At 41.0% G+C, this 16,209-nt stretch overlaps 1 protein-coding gene across 1 annotated transcript in view; it reads left to right on the top strand.

Annotated features, from left to right (window-relative positions):
- Positions 1-16,209, top strand: part of LOC124722428 — a 132,589-nt gene that overhangs the window by 76,358 nt on the left and 40,022 nt on the right. Inside the window, exons 3-4 of the mRNA XM_047247592.1 lie at positions 6,055-6,200; positions 6,601-6,814. Coding sequence (XP_047103548.1) covers positions 6,055-6,200; positions 6,601-6,814 — 360 coding nt within the window. The remainder of the gene's footprint in view (positions 1-6,054; positions 6,201-6,600; positions 6,815-16,209) is intronic.

Here is a 16,209-nt window from a genome sequence, read left to right as displayed (position 1 = left end):
AGAAAGATTCTCTTTGGATATAAAATTATTCTTCTGGTCTGTTCGCACAGCTATGAACTCTCACTAAAGTGACCTGACGAAGGCCTACGAAGCCAAAAGCCGGTTCGTAACGAACTACTAAGTTAATAATATCGTGGAACATTAATAGTGTGTATTCACGTTTTTAATAACGAATAATAAATCCTCTTGGCACGTAGAAAAATAAAGATAAATGTTTCTGATAAAATAGCGTGAACTACCTCCCCAAGAACCTAGCAGAATACGAAAAACTGAAAACCTGCAAGACCTGTCGCAAAGCCGTCAGATAACTCTGACGAATCAGATGACGACGAAACGTACAATACCATGGGTACCTCCCGCATTTTGGTTGGAGTTTTTAGTGTGATGCAGAGTTGCTGCCTCAAACTTATTTAAGTCCAGCTCTCACCCAGGAAAACTTCTCTGCTGTCATATTTTATATCATTCCACTGTATGTGTGTGTGTGTGTGTGTGTGTGTCTGTGTGTGTGTGTGTGTGTGTGTGTGTGTGTGTGTGTGTGTGTGTGTGTGTGTGTCTGTGTGTGTGTGTGTCTGTGTGTGTGTGCGTGCGCGTGTGCGTGCTCGCGCTTGAATAGTTCTCAGAGATTGTCATATTGTAAGACTTGTTAAAGTTATACTGTCTTACCATTTTTAATCGCACATATATAGATTTTAGTACATGTGCTAAAGACCTGGGTGTCAAACGTCCAAACCAATGCGCGATCCTAATCAGTGACAACAGAAATATGTGAGACCCATGTTTGAATCCATGTGAATATCTCCCGCACAAGAATATCTCCATCACCTGCCTGAATGGAGCCTAGTTAGCTATTGGGATGTCTCACCTATAGTAATTTTCTACAAAAGCGACCTGCACTTCGCTTGTACGAATGTGTACGCCCACTTATCAATCCAGGCGACCTCTTCCCATGCTTCCATCGTTCAATGTCGCGTTTCCCACTCCAATGCCACGACGTGTACGGAGGCGTATATGAGCACAGGTGCGCGTGAAAGGCGGTGACTTTTATACGGAATCGAATCGTTGCTGTCCTAGTAAACATTGACAGGGCTGTATGTGACATTTCCAGTGACCGCAAGACGTGGGAAGTGCAGCGTCCTATCGTCAGACTACCACGATTTGGCTGCGATAAAATACGCTGTCGTCGGGAATTTTGCCCATTCCACGCTCGTCTGTCACATTGACGCCTAGTACAAGTTCTGGCAGTATCAGGTCTTCATCCTTACCGCGGGAGCTACATCTTCCCAATTTCATCATGTCTGTTGAAGGCCTTATGTTTCCATTTCAAAATTCTCCTAGTAACACGCTGCCTTCAGTTTTAATTATTTAGCAAGATCAGTTCAGGGGAATCTTAAGGTAAGTTCTGTAGATAGGCCGCGGTCTGTTCCTGAATATTTCATTACAGCTGAGTGATCTGTCTCTATAGCATTTTTCATCTACAATCCTTAATCCGTCTGCCTGTAAATATCGCCCCGTAGTACTTCACATGGGATGGGTTTGTAGCTTATTTCAGACGAGTTCTGCTGCTGCAGTTCGGGGTTTTAAAGATTGATTTTCATTTTGCGACATGGTCGAATGTGCGACTAAATTTCCTGTAGAGGTTACTGGTTTGTCGTTGATGTGAGTTGTTGTTTGGAAATTTGTAATAAGTTATTATGAGACCAAATTGCTGATGTCATCGGTCCCTAGGCTTACACACTACTTAATCTAACTTAAACTAACCTGCTCCAAGGACAACACACACACACACACACACACACACACACCATAGTTGCTGTTCTTTTGAAATCACTATATTTACAATATCATTATGCGGGTCTCGGAATACACGCCGGATGATTACTTTCGTGAAATTCGCACCTCAAAAGACAATATTTTTCAGTTATAATTGATTTTTTACCACAAAAAGAAATTATTTAAATACTTGTCAGCCTAGCAGTGAATAAGTGTTTCTTTCGATATTCAGTATACTTCATTTACCTTTTTTTCCAAATAACACGTGCCGTTCCTGTCGTGATGATACTTGAACACATGTAAGCCACGCATCTATAGGTACCATTATCGGATTAAAAACGTTTCCCAGTCAAAAGCTTCTTTAGATGTGGACGTAGATGATAGTCTGAGGGTGTCAACTTCTTTGAACAAATAAGATATTACAGCGATCTGTAATTCAGATTTCAGCGTTTTTCATTTCCAAACCGTTGTTGTGCGAAGCTGCACTGTCCAGATGAAGTGTATTTTTTTTCACAATTCACAGTTAAAGGTCACAAATGCTTTCAATTACTACGCAACATGTACCAACACGATACGACATCCCTGATTTCTGTACCAGCTCTCTGTCAGGACGAAAAATTTCCTCCCAACCTTCGTCCACTTTTAGGCTATTTATTTTCTTCACCACACAGGTATGGATTTTCTGGTCTGTGAGCTTTTATCAACGTTTACTAGCCGCTGTTCTCTCAGTTTTCGTGCTTTCCATAACTTCTGTTGCGAGTGCCACTGCAGTTCGTGTATTGGCAATGCACTTGACACGTGGCGCTGCGGCGAGGGTATTCGTCCTTTTGCAGGGTGTGTTGACGTGAACAGCACAGTAGCCGCAGCTTGAGTCGCATTCGTTCATCCAGCCATGGCTTGTATCACAGTGAGCTTTCGTCTCACGCAATGGTTTAGTAAATCGTGTCCGTTTTATTTTAAATCTACTTAGCGAGAACGTAAATTATACAGAGTGAATGATAAATCCATCGACAAGCTTTTAAAATTGTCAGTATAGACCAAAACAAGAACAGAAGTTTAGTAAAAATGTGTTATAAAATTGACGCCTAAAGAGCTATGAGCGCTTGTACATCTTCGCTATTGTGAAACACATCCCTTCTACTGATCAAGTTCTCATAGCTCCGTAATGTATGCATTTTAGAGCCCATTTTTACTCAACATTTTCTTCTTGTTTTGATCCATAGTACCTCCTCTCAAAAGATGGAAACCAAAGAGACTGTGTTTCACAGTATCGAAGAATCGAAGATGATGAAGTGTTTATAACGCTTAAGGTATGCTTGTGAGAGCCCATGTTTACTGGACGTTTCTTTCTTGTTTTGATCCAAACTAATATCTCTGAAAGTTTTTCGTTGGAGTTCCGGTTCACCCTACAAATTATGAATTTACCAGCAATAATATCGTTAAACCCATATCTTCCGATTAGCTGAAGTACCAAATCTGTTAGTAAAATATTCAATCAGTTCATGTTTGATTTCAAACTACCGCAACAGATCCTATGTAACGTTTGTTGGGAGGTATAATAAAATACTTAACATCATGTGTAAGTATGGTATGCATTCCGTGGTTTAATCTTAATCCAGCTGAAAGCTGTAAAGTGCAGTCTTCCATTTTTATGCTGCCTAAACAAATTTTGAGGCATTATTTCGAAAAGGAGAATGCAAATCAAAGCTTAAGTGAAATTTTGCTCAGGATAATACAAATGTTACGTGTTACAGTGTTCTTGTGTCACTTAAACAACTGACAAATCTTAGCAAAGTTTTACAAACACTTGCTATAGGTGTCGCATTGCATTTTCTAACTTTTGAGGAAAAACTCGCAGCTGATGTCGTATATATGATCACCGATGTATTCATTGCAATTAAAGTCAATTTGCTAACAGCTGAATTGCTCTTTTTTATGTTAATGTCAAACATGTATGGCAGATTTCAGAACAATATCGTCTAATCTTCAAGTACGGGGAGCGTGCAAGGGATAAGTCCCTGCAGGCGCACTGCCCTCTGTGCCCTCGGTGGCTCAGATGAATAGAGCGTCTGCCATGTAAGCAGGAGATCCAGGGTTTGCGTCTCGGTCGGGGCACACATTTTCAATATGTCCCCAATGAAGTACATCAATGCCTGTTTGCAGCTAGGGTGTCCATTTAATTATCATTTCATTTCTAGTAAAGCTGCATGGTCATCTACGGTAACTTTTCTTCCGGGAAAAGATACTACCGTCACATATAAAAAATTTGATTCGTAGAGGTTGTAACAGAGCTAGGTTTGAATGCGAAATTATAGGACGAGATACATTGATAAGTGAAGCAATATCTGATACTGTGTGGTCGTTTTTTATGCTTCATGTCATGTTGTCATGCATCATTGAGGACAAAGCAACGAAATTTCCACCCTCTAGATGACGACGTTGGACAGGTATTTCGCGGTCGCTACTACTACTGCCACTACTTCAACTAATACTAGCAAAATTCCTGCCATACTGTCAACAAAACACCTCTAATGTGACATCAGCAATTAATAAAGCAGAAATCAGATGCGTGTACAACAGAAATTTGACGCATTTATTATCTTTCGATAAGTACGGGAATAGAAATCCACAGAAATGATTATGTTAAGAGCATATTTCCTGGACTTTAATCAGTCGTGGTCCACAGCGGCCGTGATTAATTACGTGCGTGAGGAGTCTTCCTCCAGATGGACTGGTCTCACTGATAATCCTTGATGGATCATCTGATGATATTCTCAACGAAAGGAGGAAGTTTAGAATTCAAGTTCTTGTGTATATCGAGATTGTTAAAGACAGAGCACAATGGCAGTTAGACGAGTGTGCGAGAATAAAGTGACAGTGGACTTGCTGAACTGATCATTCCAGAAAACCTTATGCTGGCAAGCGAGCCTTTATTGTGCAATGTAATCTTTCTTTAGATCTATACACTTCGTACATAGATTTTACAGTGAATGTATTTCATATTGGAAATGCGAGCCTGATCGGAACAATACTGATCTAGAGCTACATGGTAATCTGCGGTAAATGTTCTTTCGGGAACAGATACTACCGTTGCATATAGTTAAAATATAGCTTCCCAGCCATTGACCTTCTTGTGCGAATGCACACACTATGCCTGAACTCTTACGGGACTTGGTAGATTAATCAGCCACGAGTAATGAGTATGATTGGCATACTTTCTACTGGGCCTAAAACTATTGTTGGCCACTAATTACTTTAGATGTTCGAGTAAGTGGAAGTCAGCGTGTTTCGGACGGAGTGAATAGGGAATATTCTAATAATTTATGTTTTAAACTGAATTCTTTGATTTTCATAAAGCCTTCCTTAAAAAGAGCATTATCCACTTTTTTTTCAATACAGACCTCTTGCCGCGTACATATGCATCCTCTTGAACTGTACTTGCATAGAATTTCCCATATAGTCTTCCACTCTTTGCAAAGTAATTAATAGCAAAAATACGAATTTTAATATTTCAGATACATAGGACTCCAATCCGCTGCATTGATTACAGTTTTGTTTCGGGCGTGAAGCGGTGGGGCGAAACTGGTGCACCAAATAAAGTTATTACTTTCAAAACAGTTCTGATAAAGTCTCTGCCCACACTCCAAAAACCTTTCCCATAATTACTGACTGAAGAACACTATATCGTATTCTTTCTTCTCATACATGTATGGCAACAGCTACTTTAAACATTTTAAGCGCTAATGTTTACATTTGTAAGTGCAGTTCCCGGATGTCCTTCACGTGGGACACCTTCAAGATATGTACGGTAACATATAAATGCAGCCCCATTTCTTAAATGGTGAAAATGAATACTTCTTATGAACATTCACCAATATTTCATGAATTCCGTTTGACTTCTTAACTTAAAAAATAGCTAATTTTTTGAAGCTATCTTTTTTCCACTTTAAACTTGAAAGAAACACGCACAACACGAGTGCTTTAAATGCCATATAAATAACAGTATTCCGAAGATCTTGTTGACACCTGCTTCACTGTGCAGCAGCTGAGTGGAATAGAACTACTGTAAATCTTAGATAAATTATGCTTTTGTTGATATAAAGTGAAGTAAGTGTGTCAGTAAAATATTTTGCTATTTATTTAGAAAATTTTCTGGGAAAATAAGCTTCTAGCAAATTCATTTTTAGTGTTGATCATTTATCGGTCCTATGTAACATCATCTTCAATTTTTTTTCTTTCCTTTATGAATGTTGATAGTGTGTCTTGGGTTTCATGTTGTTTCAGTTCGAGATAACAGCAACTGTGAGTAAGGCGTTGGACGTGGTCAATGAGTCTCCGAGATCTTCTGGAGGTTGTATGGCTCTTCCAACCGTTAGTAGAAGTGACAGTCCTCTATCAGGATCATCTCATCCGGGCAGAGCCATGTCTAGGTAATACCCACTATAATTTATCTGTGAAATTAGTTGCCGTTTTAGTAGTTGTAGTTTAGTATTTTCATATTAAAAACGTAAATATAAAAATAACATGAGCTTTAACAAGAATTTTGATCAGAATCACAGTCTAAATAAACTGACGTACTTTAGCACTCTTTGCGGTTTAATCTTGTATTTTGTGACAGGTATTTCTATTAAAATCAGCAGTCAAGTATTACTTCTTAAAAATTATTTCTCATACATATGTTTGTAAAATTTACAGGCAAAATTTTTAATTCGCTTCTACTTTTGCTACAGCAACGGGAAATCTCAGCTTTATTTGAGAAAACTTTGCAAATCTTTTCTTCCAATTAAATCGCGCTGAATATTAAAATTGTTTTCTGCGGAATAATTTCAGGAATTCCTCTTCGTCTTTTGGAGAGGGTCTAGACTCGGAAGCAGCAGGGGATCACGGATATGAGGAAACACTTTCTGTAGAGTCGAGAACTGAACGGACAGAACTGGAATCTAGGCTTCACTACTGGAACAGAGAGCACAACGTATGTGCGAGAGAATACGAAGAAGAAACGGACGAGAGTTCTCGTTGTCCCGATTTTGGCAGCAGGGAAGAGGTAAATGATTTTGGTTCTCCATTTCTCAATTTTGAAAAATAGTTATCGAACTGTAAGGATGATGACGGGACTAGAAGTTAAATACACAGGTAATCAACCGATTGTTATCATCCTAAATGTATTCCGTGACATCTCACTGTTTCTGGATATCTTTCGATTTACGAATCCCTCTAGAGCTCCTAGAAATCGTGATACAATAATTAAGTAGCTTAACTTTTCCAGATTGAGATTTTCACTCTGCAGAGAGTGTGCGCTGATATGAAACTTCCTGGCGGATTAAAACTGTGTGCCCGACCGAGACTCGAACTCGGAACCTTTGCCTTTCGCGGGCAAGTGCTCTACCAACTGAGCTACCGAAGCACGACTCACGCCCGGTACTCACAGCTTTACTTCTGCCAGTACCTTTCTCCTACCTTCCAAACTTTACAGAAGCTCTCCTGCGAAACTTGCAGAACTAGCACTCCTGAAAGAAAGGATATTGCGGAGACATGGTTAAGCCACAGCCTGGGCGATGTTTCCAGAATGAGATTTTCACTCTGCAGCGGAGTGTGCGCTGATATGAACTGTCTCAGCAGCATTACGCCTTGTGCTCGGTCGGCCACTAAGGGGTCTATCGTCTAAACAACCCGCGGCTTCCAACTTCGAAATCATTCTCGCCACAGTTGCATTTGTCAACGGACCTTTATCCGTTCGAATCCCCTTCCTGTGGCGATAGGATCGTAACGCTGAACTAGCACATTCCCCATTCTGATAATACAGCTTCACTAAAAGGGCCTTTTCAGGTAACGTCAACATGCTGCGACTGCTAGCGCCTCTGATTCTCTCTCTAATTATTACACGAATGTCATGCGCAGTCACTGACGTTTTGCTCTCCAGCGCCAACTGTCGGACATTTTGTGAACTTTGTGAACTTTTTTTTGTTTTTGTTCTAATAAAACCCCATGTCATTCAAAGTATGTGTGTCAATTTTTAACTATCTATCTACATTATTACGTGGTTTATTAAGTTTTCGAATTTATACTGACTTTTTGATCACCCGGTACTTGACCAGTAACACGACACATGGTGGATGCATTTTCTAAACACTTGATCCTACGGTGATGACCTGATTAAATTAGGACACTCCTAGCTGAGTATATATATTAAAAGTATGTAACCCCGTTCATAAGAACCCGTCCTTCATGTATATACGTTTAGTGAAACTGCTCAGCGTTGCTGGATGGGAGGAACAGATTACGTCTCATCACATGTATTTATCCTCTGTTTTCTTATTCTTTAGTCTCTAACAACAACACAGACATAGCAATAAAGTTACCAGAAACACATTTTATCATATTTTAAGTAGAAATCACTAGAATGCAAGCGTAAGGAGGTTATTCCCAGTAAGAACAAGTCTTCTGCTGTTCAAACTGGACTCTGCCGTGTTCTGAGCTAGCCTGTAACTAATAGGCCACATGGATTTTTTATCTATTTCTTTAGGGCCATTATAAAATTTTCATTTGTTAATGCAACACCAAAAGAGTAACTTAATAATAATAATAAAAATTAATTATATTAATATTAATAATAAGAAGAATAATATCCGTCATAGCGTACTAATTTCAAATTCCATATTACCCTAATTTACAAATCTGAAGAAAATTTCTGTCCAACAAATAAAACTAGTCGAACCTTGTAGCTTTTTGGCTTCTGTAATCAATAATGTCTTCAATTTTATTGTATAACTTAAGTTTTGTGATAACCCGCACGACACATGAAAGCTACAGAAAATTATATTCCACATAGAACCTTTGGATATTCTCCTCCACTTTGGATCTGGAACGACCCTTATCAGATATATAATTTCTACTTGTCATCCATCGATAGCATATTTTCGTGTCAGAGGTGCACTGGTGCTTCCCATGCATCTCTCCTAATAGAGATAATTTTGTGGTATAAATTCTCGTCACCCACCAATTTTCATATATATGGCCTTTGGATAATAGTCTCCACGACCTTCGAAATTAATTTTTGATGTGTATAATTCCAGTATCGCTTTTATGAATGCCCTTGATAAAAATTTTCATAGCCCAGATTTAGTAAGTAGAGATGTTATAGAAATATTGTTAACCATAGTAAGTGGTCTGTGTAATGTATCACATTTCTGTAGTGCAATTCGTGTTCTTTGTCCTGACGATTGGTTCTACAAGCAATACATGCACTTCCTTTGCTACGATATTCATAAAGAAAGTACTAAAATTCTGTGATTATAAATAGGTGAGAGGTCAGTGCGTCTAACTTTAATGTGGAGGACCTGGTGTATCCTGGTACTGCCAGGGATGGTGGGAGGACTGTAACGGTGTGCACTCAAGTTCATGATGCCAGCTGAGAAGCTACTTGAATAAGAAGTAGCTGTCTCAGGGTCTGAAATGTCAACACGGAATGGGAGAGCGGTTTGCTGATACATTGCCTCTCCACGCTAGGTCGGCATGACGCCACGTGGCAGAGAATCGCACGGCAGTCGCTTGAAATCGCGTCCTCATGGCCTGATCGCGGAGTTAAATTCCTTTCTGAGTTCTAAATTAAACATAAGTGTGGTGACTTTCAGGTCCTCGCGTTGGCTGGGGCAGACCCCTTCAATTACAACATAACACTACAGAAAATTTAGGCCACATGTTGTTCTGTACTCCCCTGAACGATAGATACGGAAGAGCTCCCCACATTAAAATAGTTTTTTCTGCGGTCTTCAGCCAATTGATGCATTTTTTCCTTCATTCAAAAAAACTACATGACGTTGAAAGCAAGTTCAATGAGATGTACTGCGAAATCAGTATAATAATTCCCACCTTATTCAACGGGGTATTACATGAGATTCATATTAATATCTCGATAACACAAATAGAATACTTTTGGCTTAAATACAATCTTTTGGTGTGTGATGATTGTTCCAGAAATGTTACTCCATATCCCAACAACTCCACCAGTGTATCACACATCCCGAGGACGGGCAAAATTCTGAACGTAATTGTAGCTGTGTTCTGCTTCCGCAGCAGATGATTGACATTGAAGATTATCATCAATCCTCAGTAACACAAGTCATACTGTAAGGAATTTGTGAGAAGATGGATATCCTGGGTTTTATTTCAGTTGAGAGAAATCCTATCAGTAATGAACCATGGACTGATTCCCCCGATGCGTTATTTGTGTTGTTATTCAATATTTTGCTTGAGTCTGTAACAACTGCGCTTATGACTTGGTAAATAAATGGTAAAAATTTAAGGAAGGAAAAGAAAGAAGGATACGCAGCAACGTCCCGTCGGCGGCTCGGCCAATAGAGGCGAAGCACAAGCTTGGATTGGGAAGGTTTAAGTAGGAAATCCTCTTTATCCTACACAAACGATCAATTATGATATTAATAGTGCAATAAAACATGTGCAATATTGAATTGTGTCTAACGAACAAGTACGTTTAGAGAACATCACTAGCTGTGCCTATGTCCTCTCTTCAGAAGCAGCTGTGAAGTATTTCATCCTTACGAGTGACGAACACAGATAGGAAACAACTGACGGATAAGATGTGAGGAAATTTACTGATCTCCATCCCATTCGGATAATTACTTCATGGTGTAACTTTTTGTTTCTTAGAGTATATTATAAACTAGCAGTTGCCCATGGCTATGCTCGCATATCAGTAGCTCTATTCTGATAGGTGATCATGAGTACATAAGCTGTTGTACGTACAAAAGTGTCAACTGCCCTCACGTATCTATCTGTCCTAATTAGCATAGATGGTCAGATAGTGATGTGCACCTCCCTTTTTCCACCCACCCAGGACCCCACTGCCCCAACAGATGACGTGGCATGCGAATTGTTGCTGCTTAGTAAGTTTTTATATAATTTACGTTCACTGATGTAAAAACGGCATGTCCCATTCACTATTAAACATTCTTAGGTACCGTTTTTTAATCTTGTGTCCACTTTCTAAAGTATCCTATATTATTCCGCAGATCCTAGCTACCTCTATACCAGATATCATCGAAATCGATTCAGTAACTGAGTCGTTTTAACAGTGTTAGTATGGAAGTATCAACTAAACAAATAAAGATTGCAGAAGAGCTCTATTCATTACATTTATCGTATTATGTAGATAGTTTTCGAGTTATTCGAGAGAATCGCGTTTGAAGGTCACTTTCATACATTTTACTTGGTTAATTCGAGAACTGCTGCCTATAGCGAATATGTGTCCCAGAACAAAATTTAACTACATTAAATTTCCTATAAAAATGTCCTTTTATTTCTTCTGTGGGCGTAACAGGTTGCAAACAGTCACTGAGAGAATATGAAAATCTTGCACATTGTATTTGAAAGCACTGCAGGTAGCATAAAACCCATAGGCAGGGGCAGCTGAGTCATCCTGTATCAAGTAGTGCACATCTGTGTGTATGTTAGGAATCTTCTCTCAAAGCCCTGGATCGATTTAAGCCGGATTCAGCACAGAAACAGCAGGTCTCATAAGTATCTGCAGTAGGTGCAGAGATTAGGCAAGAACATGCTTTCTTTTTCAGCTTCTATTGTGTGGAAACTGTATCAGGCTGCCAAATCAATCTGCTTTACAGGACAGCCTACATGTCATGGGCAAGAAACTGTTTTCCAGGCCCCCAACATTTAGGCTGCCCTGCACGAAAGGCATGTTGTGCTGGAGTAGTATTCAACTGCTGTAAGTTAGGGACAAATAAATGATTATCAAGCCCCAGATGTGTACCCTGCCCTGCATGACATGAATGGTGTGAGAGTAGTATCAGTTTGCTTTATTCAACTTTTTTACAGAGGCCACATGTGCCAATGAGCATGACTCAGAACAGGCTGAGATGGACAGAGGAGGGCATGGACAGAGTGAGGGGAGAAGAAAATGGACAGACGTAGGGGAAGAGGGGGATATGTGTAAGGTAGGTCGAAGATGTAGTGGGCAGGTGGAAAAGGAAGATGGAGAAGCGGAAATGGAAAGAGAGTGCGGCAGGAGGATATGGTCAGAAGGGGGGAGGTAACATTTGGCCAGAGAGAGGGGGTGGAGGAAGTGGACTAAGAGGGGGGAGGAGAAGATGGACAGTTAGAGAGAGTGGGGAGGGGGAGATAGGAAGGTAAAGATGGGTGGATGAGGTCGAGAGACAAAGGGAGGAAGAGGTGGACACAGAGAAGGGGAGGAGGAGATATGTTCAGTATAAGTGTCGAATGTATACCATGGTGAAGTCACGGGCAGAACGCCAGTCAACCAATAAAAGCATTTTCACGAGTATGATACAGTTACAGCATCCAAGAATAAACACCTTTTTCAAAGAGTAAATATGTTTCCTTATGTCATCTTATATTACGAATCAGATTTTGATCATATAAAGCCTGTATGTTCCCCCAAGCTATGCTCAAGTTACATGTGAAAACCGCATGAAAATTCATCTTGTATTATTTGGAGATTAGCGTATTGCAACGGACCAACAGACACGACGGTTTTACAGTTTCATTATTAGTATGTAATATAGAAGAGTATGTATGAATGTATCTTCCATATCTCCTCCTAAACCACTGAATCTATTTCAAGCAAAGTTTGTACACATATCACTTAACTGGCTTGAATGATAAACTATGAGTGTAAGAACCAGCTACCTCTCAACGGGTTGTCGTGTGACTGGAAAAGAAGCGTAGCTCGTGACACGCAAATAGCCAGACTATATTCATCGACTGTTTGAGAATAAGAGCACTTAGTAACTCTCAACTAACTTAACACATCATTTCAAACATTTTCGAGAATTTCTGTCGCTGACACCCACTTCACTGTTCATGCAGTAGAACTTCCGCATCAGGCAGGACTCTAATTTATTATTCATTTACTATATTAGCAAGAATTTTGCGCAACTTATTTACGAATAACAGTGAATGTACTCGAAAAATATATCACTGTACGACGCGCAATTCAGGAGATACGACTTCATAACTACTACGATGCTTGAAAAACTGCCGCACCATGCATGACGTTTTACTTTACTACTGCTTTACTGGTAACTATCAGCAGCATATCTCCTAGACGGTATCCAGATATACCGCTTGGTGTACTTGCCAAATTATATCATCGTACGAGACAGTTCAGGAGATGTGACGTCATGGACATTGAACAGACTGAAAACGAAACTACAGGGCGAAACTTACAAGAGATACTGGTGAAATGTGTGCACAAATATGTGTGAAATTTGTTAAATATGTGTGACATATGGGTATGTGGGCAAGGCGGTGCCTTAAGAGCTCTTCCTGAACCGCTGTATTGATTATTGCCAAACTTGGCACACATGTTACTACCTTTCTGCAAAGAAATATTGTAATGTAAGAACCAGCATCTTCCTTTGTGTTGTGGGCGGTCTTAACGTGTAGAGAGAAGTGGGAGGAGCAGATGGAAAGACAGAGAGGGGGAAAAAAGAGATAGAGAGAAAGAAGAGGAGAGGGAAATGTACGGAGATACAGAGGAAGAGGAGATGGAGAATGAGTGTGGGGAGAGAGGAAATGGGCAGAAAAAGGACGTGGATAGAAAGAGGAGAGATGACGAGACGGACAAAGTGAGTTCAGAGAAGCATGTGGACAAGGAGAGGGCATAGGGATATATGGACAGAGACAGGGGGGATCGGGGGGGGGGGGGGAGAAGATAGACTATTAGAACTCCAATAAATACATCTACGGGCAACACTGGGTACTCAGCTAGTTAACACATGCACTGATAAGCGAAAACGCTATGACCACTGCCCAACGCAACGCTGCATGCCGCTTGGAGGCGTGGCCGACACGTGACATGGTAACAAAAGTATGTAAGCGGAGCAGACACGGACAGCGGATCACCCTAGCAAAGATATGGGCTGCAAATGGGGAAATTCATCGAGATAAGCGCCTCTGACAAATGGCAGATCGTTATCACTCAGAGCTTGTGAACGATTACCTCGAAAACGGCGAAACTTGTCTAATGTTTACGTGCTACTGTCGTCATCATCTATGGAAGGAGGCAGAAGGACAGTGAAACCACCACTAGGCTCTAAATGATTGGCTGTCTACTACTCTTCACAGAACGTGGGGTTAGGAACCTTGTCTGCATCTGTAGGACAGATGGCGATCTGTGGCATCTCTGCCGAAAGAGATGCACGCACAAGCGTTTCGGAGCACACCGTTCATCGTATGTTGTTGAGCATGGAGCTCCATAGAAGACCACTCCTACGTGTTCACATGTTGATCCAACAACGTCGTCAGTTACTATGGCAGTAGGCAGGGGACCATCATGATTCGACCGTCGATCAGTGGAAATGTGTTGGCTCTTCGGAGGAATCATATTTTTGCTACACTAGGTTGATGGTCGTCTCTATAAACGCCGTCACTGAGGTGAACGACGGCTCGAAATAAGTAGCGCGCCACGGCCACAGGCTGGTGGGAGCAGTAGTACACTATGGAAGACTTTCTCCTGCGCCTGTGTGGGCCCTGCGGTAGAAACCGAAGACATGCTGACAGCCTCGAACCATCAGCAGTGTAATTGTCCGTGTCTCGGAGCCAGAACTGTGCTACAGTGGTTTGAGGAGGAGCATTATAGTGAACTCATGCTGATGTCTCGGCGACCAAAGTCCTGATGTAAATCCTAAGGAACCCGTTTGGGTCCTTATCTGGTGCCATTATCGCTTACGCAAATCATCGGGTCCACTGGGGGCCGAACCGGCACAATAACCCTAGGTTCGGCGGTAGGGTGAGTGGACTGCTGTAGCCTGTTGTGGGGTTGTGAACAACTGAGAGCTACGGTGGGGACGAAGCCTCTCCGTCGTTTCTGGATCCCCAGTTCCCTACAATACAACTTGACTTTGTCGATGAGGAGGCTTCAGTGCCACTGAATATTAAGCCATAAATTCCCTCTGTAGTTACAAAGTCACCAGTGAAATAGCAGTGTTGCCGCCAGACTGCTCTAATAGACTGCCTATAGTTGCATCAATACTCTTCTTTATATTCACATATTCAGACAAGTAGTACTCACTGCTTCAAATCCAGGCAGCGAGTAATATGACATGACTTGTTTGAGGAAGGAGAGACACACAGCAATCAGACCCAACCCAGTTAGTTTTTATTACTCTTGCGTATCTAGATTTCGGTTATAAATAGCCATCTTCAGTCCATTTGATTTACAGTCCAACCAATTCGTGGCAGTACTTTTCACCATACAATCTTACTGGAGTATAGGCAGAAGGAAACAACGTCTGCTAGGTGTGTGCCGCTCCTTCCTTATAGTGTACTGTCGCTGTGTGCAACAGTTCCTTATGGAGTTGGTTAACAACTTGTTTAGTTTATAGCTGTGTCTGTAAGGCGTATGGTAAGGTAAAGAAACATGCAAAATACTGAGTGCACGGTCAGTGTCTACTAATGATTGGGAAATCGGTCTGATGGTCATATCGTCATTTTCCATAAAACTGCTAGCGTTCTCATATAGCGTTATTTTCGGGACCAATGCTAGTTTCCTTTCGGGGCTGACTCAGTTACAAATGTTGTTTTCTTTAATCTCGTGTTTTCCGGTAATATTACTATTTATTCAACACTTGAGAGCTGCTACATTAAGCGAATGTGGATTACGACGTTATTGGCAGCTGAAAGCTACTCTGCAGGCTGAGGAGGACGCACGGACGGACTTTGAATGATTGCATGACTTGATAACATTTCCCACGCCGCTCGAAGTTGATAACTTCCTGAAGGGTTGTATCTACTCCGCCTGTTAATTATAACCGTGGTCTTTTGCTTTTCATCTCGTGAACAGTTTCTCGCATATTCTTCTGGAATATTCGTTCCTGCTGACTGGGGAGGCAAACGTTTCAAAACTCGACTACCTGTTCACACTCATCGTAAGGCTCGGGTACAGCGAGGTTTGAGGTCCATGTTAAGTACCCGTTTCGCTCAAGTTGTTTTATGCGTTTTCGCTTAGCACGTCCCTATCCATTTACCTACCCTTTCTGCAAGAAATATAGTCAGCATTGACTCCAGCAGTCTGCAAGTCGTCCAAAGTACCTTTTGTTCCAGATCGTGAAGCTACCTAACCTTGTGGCAAAATGAAGTCAAGATAAACAAGAGTACTGAAGCAGGTTATGAAAAGAAAAAAATCAAAGTAAATAAACCTCGTGGTTTGCTCTTTCCCACCTCATCAATTATACAAGACATCATCATCAATTCATTCGTGTGACGCTTCTCGCTGCGTGAACTCGACGTAACACAAACGTTCCTAACCATACATGGTGCTGCCGGACCTACGTTTAGTACAGCGTCGGAATCCAGACGTTGGGAGAAGGCCACACGATAAACTTTCATACCGTAAGAAAACATAACTTGTACTGTGTTTTATATAGTTATATTTATAGCAAAATA

The sequence above is a fragment of the Schistocerca piceifrons genome, chromosome X (genome assembly GCF_021461385.2).
Source record: "Schistocerca piceifrons isolate TAMUIC-IGC-003096 chromosome X, iqSchPice1.1, whole genome shotgun sequence".
Lineage (NCBI taxonomy): Eukaryota > Metazoa > Arthropoda > Insecta > Orthoptera > Acrididae > Schistocerca > Schistocerca piceifrons.
This window is presented reverse-complemented; position numbering and strand designations above follow the sequence as displayed.